This window comes from Saccostrea cucullata, unplaced genomic scaffold, assembly GCF_032062105.1.
Source record: "Saccostrea cucullata isolate Sc308-1 unplaced genomic scaffold, CSIRO_AGI_Scuc_v1 ctg8412, whole genome shotgun sequence".
Lineage (NCBI taxonomy): Eukaryota > Metazoa > Mollusca > Bivalvia > Ostreida > Ostreidae > Saccostrea > Saccostrea cuccullata.
Window position 1 is genome coordinate 1 of NW_026926645.1, and position 8,186 is coordinate 8,186.

Sequence of the window (8,186 nt, forward strand, 5' to 3'; positions counted from 1 at the left end):
TCGTGTTTTGCGTGTATCGTGTTTTGCGTGTATCGTATTTTGCATTTATCGTGTTTTGCGTTTATCCTATCGTGCGTGTATCCTGTCCTATCGTGCGTGTATCCCGTATCGTGCGTGTATCCTATCGTATCGTGCGTGTATCCTATCGTATCGTGTATCCTGTAAAGAATAACGATGCGGGTACTGTACACTACATGTACAATACTCAAATTTAATACACATTAAGTATATTAATATAGTTTTTCAATCCTATTAAATGTGCCTATCTAATAAAAACATAAAGCAAACACTAGTATTCAGAATCTTTGTTTTACATCGATAAAATATTCCATTCATAACTTCTCAGAAGTGTACTGTATTATTCACAAGTTTTGATCTTTAAATTATATAATAAACTATAAGTCTTAAACGACAAAGATACAAAAAAAAAACCTTTTAATTTTGATTTTTTTTTCTCCAGATATGTAACTATTTTCAATACGAATGTGTTATATTTAGAAAATTCTAAAGACCATTAAAATCAGATTTGTTTTAACAACATCAGCCCACCCCCTACCCCCCCCCCCCCCAAAAAAAAATGAAAGGTGAAATATACTTTTTTCATTAAAATTAAGAAAACAATAATTATAATTAATCGGTTACCAATAATGTATAATAAAAAGAAATAAATAAAAAGAAAAAAAGATATATCAGTCAAGTGTTGGTCAGACGGGTGATTAAGCTCATCCAGGAAGTAGATCATCAGTCTTTAGTTTGGTCCCAAGTTCGTCTTCTGATCTGGTTTTGACAATATTTCTCTTACTTTAGATGACGTCATAGCCATATAATTGTTTTGGGAGTAATTACAGTTGAGAAATGACTTGATGTTTTAGAAAGGTGTTGTTAAATAAGCATTTAAATGAAGCTGTGAAAGAAAAAAAAATTGATGCTCAAAAAAAGCTTATGAGTTGATTATTGTTGGATATATTTGGGAATGAGTTTCCTGTAACATGTATTAAAGTTCGAGGTGTCATTGAACCGAGGTGTCTTACATTTCTAGGGCCCAGTATGTTAAATCTATTACTGGTCCAATGCATGCCGCTCTTTTTTCCAACGACGTTCTTCCACTTTAAGTGCTCTGACTAGACAACCATGCATTCATCTCATGATGAAATATCTTAGTTCTCAGATTTATTATACCCTTAAATTGCATTATTTGAATGAAAAGTAATTAGGTACATGTATGTAAGAGATGGGAAGGCTTTTTTTTCCCAAAAGAACTGAGTTCTTTGTTGTGTGACCATATACCTAAAGCAAACCCTTTGCTTTAGGTCTATGCACTGATATGGCACGCCTATATGAGCTAAAAATTATAGGTTAACAACTGCTTTTAGCTTGGCCATTATTCATAACTACCACAATAAAGAATACAGACCTACAGTAGTAGTATATTGTACGTGACAACTCATTATTGGAAAGTACTATATATAGTAACTAGTGCGCGCCCTAAAATTGTCAAAGTTAGCATAAAACATAGTTTTGCCGAGAAAATGTTTAAAATTTCTACTCGGTAGACCTCATTTTTACCCTAAAAACCCTCTAGAATCCATGACATTACGGGGGCCTCGCCCCAGGACCCCAACCAGGGCTTTGCCCTGGACACAATGGGGGCCTCAAGGCGGCAACCATACCCACTGCCTAAACTCTTGCGCCCCCCCCCCCCCCTTAACTTCAATTCCTGGATCCGCCCCTGAGACTTCTGTCTTGCTTTCTTGATAGGCCTATTATATAATGTACTTCCATGATAACTAAGCTTCTTTATATCAGCATATATTTTTGAATGTACATGTACACAAGTTAAATACCTAATGGCTATAACATCTGATATTTATTTAAAAAAAAGGCAGCTCATTTCATGAGAACTTTACCAGGCATATCCTTTTACCTACTTCTTTAACATATTTTGCCTAGGAGTTTTCCCCTTAGCCGCCATCTTGTAGGGCAAAGCAGTGAATTTTCCTCTTTATTAACCAATTTCAAACATACATGCCAGAAATATAAGGGGGAAAATATTTACAATCTCAAGATTATGAATAAACAGAGGCTTTAACAACCGTTTATTCAAAAGAATTTTTTTTTAATTTTACCTCAGTAACCAGTATAATATATTTTAGTGAATTAAGATAGAAATAATTTCTTATAATATCATATAAATCCATTTTTTTTTATCTAACATTATTTAAGGAATGAATTTAATAGCTACCTTTTTAACGGTATAACCTGGGTTTGGGCAGTTTTCTCTTTATAAAGCGCGAAGCGGTTTATAAAAAAGCGAAAACTGTTCCAACCCAATTTATACCGTTTAAAATGGTAGCTATTAAATTCATTGCTTATAATTTAATTTTGATTCATTTGATGTAAGAACAAAAAGACTGTTTTTCTAACAAAATGACTTCACAAAATTTGAATGTAACGTCAGGCGGATTGATACGTTTTTGACGTAAGTCATTGTGACGTAGGCAACCCATTTTATACGAGTTAAAATAATTTTATATCCAATCAAATACATCCTTACAACCAGAATTTAATTATTTTTTAACGGGAAAAAATATTGATTTTAATAATTAAAAAAGACGTCTTTTGTTTTGATTTATGACTATTATAGGTCGCCAAACATTGCACCGGTACCAGAGTAACGTCCCTTGAATACACAAACGCTAGAATTGGTTAGATTTCTGTCTTTCTAGTGTTAAAACATGTAAACAGTACAATTACAACATCATAAGAAGGTAATTAATTAATTTTCCTATTCACACAACATGGTAAATGATTATTTAAAACTTTTTTGACCGATTTCGTGACTTTCAAAGTAAAGTACACCGGTACCGTAGGACCCGGCATATAACAAATTGAACTTAGTTGAATAATGAAGAGATCTGGGAATGTTGCCCAACAACATGGCGGCCATGGGAAATAACTCTTGCCTTTAAATTACCTCAATGGAAAACTCTCTATTTTGAAGATTTGTACATTTATGTATAATTCTGCAGTTTTGTGTAATATGGCTTGTTGCATTTTATATTTCAGACACTCGGGTGCAAAAGTATTTAAAAAAAACCATTAGGTCTATCCTAGTTCACTAAGCCTTTACAATAGTATCGTGATAATATAAGGATGCAGAGAGCCTGTGCCAGGTCCATCTTTCAACACACCAGCAGTATCTACCTGGATCTATTCTTTAAGTTGTCAACAAATATTCCCAAGAAAATTATTACAACTATCTGGTATAAAAAGTAGAAGATTCAAGATGAAAATATAAACTTACAGAAAATATGCAGTCATTCTTCTTTCTTTTCTGTTTTCTCAGCCGCATCATGACGTAATATGTGACGTACTGCATTCCATAGTAAAACTGCTTTTGGTTCCGTAACGTAAATGTTATAACCGTTGTCATCAAAGTTGATTTTAACACGGAAAAAAATTTTCATGAAAAAAAAAAATTGAATGACGAAAATGAAAGTTAAAAGGGCTTTCCCAATTTGTGACGAATACGAAACCGACAAGCCGAATAAGCCCGGTTTACTTGCACTTCCTGTTACGGGAAAAAAAAAAAACAAGTCAGCGTAAGAACCTGTTTAGCTTTTTCCTACTTCCTGGTTCCTTAAACCTTGAAACAAAGGTAAAAATGAATGCTTTTTAAATCGTTTGCCATATTTTGTTTTGTAATGCACTTATTTAATTATATTCAATTTGCCGGAAAATTTTAGAGTAAATTCGGATCTTGTTTTTAATTCAGGTTGTACATGTTCGTAACAGGACAAGGTGAATTGAGCATTTAGCACACCTATTGAAGGCTTTACAACGTCTTGTGTAAGAAATTTAAAAAAAGTGATTGGGGCCCTTTTCTAGCTTTTCATTTTTTTGTAAAATTTTTTTTTTTTCATCGATTAAACGGTCCACACAATATCCCAATAAAGGGCATATTTGTAAAGCTTTTGCTTTTAAGGTTTTTAAAATCCTTGATAAGGTTTTTCATGTAATGAAAATTCAAAAAATTCAAAAAAAATTTAAAAATTAAATAATGAAATATTCAGTTTTTTTGTTTCTCTCATCATAAAAACCTTTTATCAAAAAAAAACTTAAATAAGCCCCCTCACACACATTTTTTTTATGATTTTTTGTGTTTATTTTTGCATGGTTAAATTACTAAAAAACTAGAATGACCTTAATAATTAAATTTTAAAGATTTTTTAATTTATTTAAAAAAAATACCTTTATAAAAGGATTTTAAAAATTTGATTTAAACTTTTAGTTTTAATAACATGTATATTTTTTATGGTATTTCTGGGTTTAAACACTTTAAAAAATATTTTTTTTTATTATAGGGGCATATTTTTGCACATTTTGGAGACACAAAATATTTTTGGACAATCCAAAAGATGATCTTTTGGGGAATTTATTTTAGGGCTATTAAAAAAAAAATGATAACTGTTGCATTTGATTTTTTCATTATTAAGGAATTCTGATCATGCTATGCAGATTTTTTTTTAAATCATCCTTTCAGTAATATAAGTCTGTTAAATCCTCTGTCAGCAAATAAGAATAATATTGTAATATGTACTGTGGGTTCTCCAGTCATGGGAAAGAAAATATATAATTTTCCTTACGTTGCCTACGTCAATAATGGATTGGTAAAAATAAACTAAACGAGAATTACATGGAAATAGATTTAATAAATATATACAAACAATGATTCTCTAATGTTCCTGAGCTATCCTAGTGCTATAGCTATCCAAGGTCTGAAACCATTTATCTGAGCTTCCAGAGCTCCCAGACCTTATGTCTCAGAGCAGTGTTTCCAAACACCCTCTGTAAAACATATTATTTCAATAGGTTTGGAACCTAATGCACCCCAAATGGTATGTCTGCAGTATATTGAGACCCGCAAATGAGGCACAATAAATTCCTTACCTTTTTAACACGATCCACGCTGATCAGCTGCCACTGGTATACTAACTACGAGCATCAGCGCTCGCAAGTATTTATAGTTACCCAAAGACGCTACGTCACCGTCTTTGTCTTAGTCACTAAAACGTTTAATGTTATATAGCTAATACACTAGGAAGCATCTGATTGACAACTAATTTGCATATTATTAATTTGATCAAGGAAATTTCTACTACATTACCCACGCCTCCGAAACATATGCGTCCCGCATATCAATGAAATAAAACATTTTTTTCTTCTTTTATTTTTCAATACACATATTTCAATACCAGTAATTATTTACAATGAGTTTAAAGGTAATGCAATATCTCTTGACATTCCCGCAAAAAAATAATAATCGAATGAGTCCTATCAATAAACATATTGCTCAATGTACTTGTCACTCGACAGAACACAAAGTGTCATAAAACACTATTCTTCACTCCAAATAGAAGAATTCCTCTTCTTCGACAGTTTCTACAATGTTCTTATGGTCTTTGGTGTACGTTGACACCACCTTGTGAACTTTTCTTTTCTTAACGTATCTGTCTTTACAACCACAATTGGTTTGCGTAGCTTTCGTGCATGTACTTGTAGATCCAAATGAAAATCTCCCAAGTGGTGTTGGTTTCTCAGGGAGAGAAACAGGGGTTCTTCTCTTGGGTGCAAACACGGGTGCTGGAGCCGTGGCTTTTCGAACTACCCGTCCTTTCTCTGGAGATTTGATTTTGACTTCAGCGCTTGCTTCTTCATTCACGCTTTTGACATCTTGTGAATCTTGTTTAGTTTCATCATGATCTCCTATACATGCATTATTCATCAGCTCACCAGCACCTTTATCACCATCATCATCATCGCTACTCGAATCATCAGATTGGGAACTGCTCTCGCTGACACTAAGGGTCTCAAGAATTACATCTCCTGGATCTTGTTCAAACCATGATTCATCTTCCTCGTCTTTATTTTCTTCACTAACTTTAACCTTCCCATCTGCTTTTTGCTGATCTTCCGTTTGTTCGTGGAACGTCCTCTTATGACGAATCAAATAAAGCCTCTTTTTGAAAAGTTTTCCACAGACTTTGCATGGATATCTTCCTCCATTGCAAGCTAGCAAATGTTCCCTCCAGCGACTAGCATCTACTTCGCCATCACACAAGGGGCATTTGTTTTCCTTAGCTTTTGTAATTTTCGTATTTGCCATCTTAGCTGAAATGATAAAGAAATAAAATAGTTACATCTCTATTCTATAAACAAAGCAAACATAATTATCTCTGCTACTTCTTAATTTAATAATTCTAAGTTTTATAATCATTTAACCATTTGGGTTTTCTACGAATGCGTTTATGGTCACTTTCATCAACCAATTCTTCTACAGCATCTACATTAATTGGGCTTTCATAGTCAATTTCGTCTGACTCGTCTTTATCTATAGATGCTTCGTTGTCAAAATCTAAATTTTCAAAGTTTAAAACTTGTTCCTTCTTTTTGCGCATCCTATCACAATGAATGATTTGCTTTTCACCCTTTCTACCACATGCAACGGCATAAAGAACATCGGACCATTGCTCAAGAACCTCGAATGGCCCGCACCAAAATGAGGTAAGCTTGGGCGAACAACCAATTTTCTTCTGTGGAAAATATACAAACACCTTGTCACCAGGCTTAAATCTTTCCCATGCCATTTTCATATCATGGTACCTCTTTTGCCGATTCATGGCGGTTTCAATATTTTGACGGACAAAACTATGTGCTCTTTCTAGCCTTTCCCGTAGGACCCAAGCCCAGTTGTTTGGACTTTCTTGTTTCAGGGGTTCTGGCATTTCATAGATTAAGTCTAGAGGTAAAGATGTTTCTCGACCTAACATCAGCATATTAGGTGTTAGTCCTGTAGATTTATGTTCTGCCGATCTGTAGGCCATCATAACATATGGGATTTGTGCATCCCAGTCCCTTTGGTTCTCTTGTACAAACGCACTTAACATTGATGTTAAAGTTCTATTAAATCGCTCTACCGTCCCATCTGACTGGGGATGGTAGGCAGTAGTGCGTGTTTTCTCAATGTGTAGAAGCTTACACACTTCACCAAACAGCTCACTCTCGAACTGTCGCCCTTGATCGGAATGTATTATTCTGGGTGTTCCAAACCTGGAAATAACCTCTTCTACAATAATTTTTGCGACCGTTTTAGATTCCATATTTGGCATGGGGAATGCCTCTGTCCATTTTGTAAAATAGTCAGAGACTACGAGAATATATCTGTTTCCATTCTCGGTAAGAGGCAATTCTCCAAGGATGCCTGTCGCTATCCGATCCATTGGCATCCCAGATGGCACTAGCTGCATGGGTGCAACCTTTTTCTTATTCGGGTTTTTGCGCCTTGTACATATATCACATCCAGTGACATACTGCCTAACATCTTGTTGTAGACCGGGCCAGTAAAATCGTTGCTGTACTCTGGCCAATGTTTTTTCAACCCCGAGATGTCCAGCTGTCTTTTCGTTATGACAATGCTTTAAAATATTCCTTCTCTCAAAGAGAGGTAACACCTGTTGCAGTTTGACTTCATCTGTCTCCAACACAGTCCACTGTCTACAAACAATTCCATTTACCAATGTTAGTCTGTGCCATTTACTCCAAAGGGATCTGAGGAAATATCCTTTGCATCTAATATCTTCAAAAGCTGGCCTGGTATTTGTTTCAAGCCATGACTTCACTTGGCATATGTCTTTGTCTTGATCTTGCATTTCTTGTCATAGCAAGACAGTGTGTTGTGTGAACTCATGTTAGCGTGACAGTGTGTTGTGTGCACTCGCGTTAGCCTGACAGTGTGTTGTGTGTAATCATATTAGCATGACAGCGTGTTAGCGCAACAGCGTATGGTGCCAACTTGTGTTAGCGTGACAGTGTGATGTGTGAATTCATGTTAGTGTGAAAGTGTGTTGTGTAAACTTTTGTAAGCGTGAGAGTGTGTTGTGTGTTAGTGCAAAAGGGGGTGGTGTGAACTTGTGATAGCCAGACAGCGTGATGTGTGAACTCATGTTAGCGTGACAGTGTGTTGTGTGAATTCATCTAAGCGTGACAGTGTGTTGCATAAACTCGTGTTAGCGACACTGCGTGTTGTGTAAACTTGTGTTAATGAGACAGCGTGTTGTGTGAACTCATGTTAGCGTGACAGTGTGTTGTGTGAATTCATCTAAGCGGGACAGTGTGTTGCGTGAATT

At 35.1% G+C, this 8,186-nt stretch overlaps 1 protein-coding gene across 1 annotated transcript; it reads right to left on the reverse strand.

Annotated features, from left to right (window-relative positions):
• Positions 1-5,404: 5,404 nt before the first annotated feature.
• Positions 5,405-6,166, reverse strand: LOC134272296 (uncharacterized). The gene has a single exon (XM_062754541.1). It carries the CDS (start codon positions 6,164-6,166, stop codon positions 5,405-5,407), a length of 762 nt encoding a protein of 253 aa, XP_062610525.1.
• Between the last annotated feature and the right edge of the window lie 2,020 nt (positions 6,167-8,186).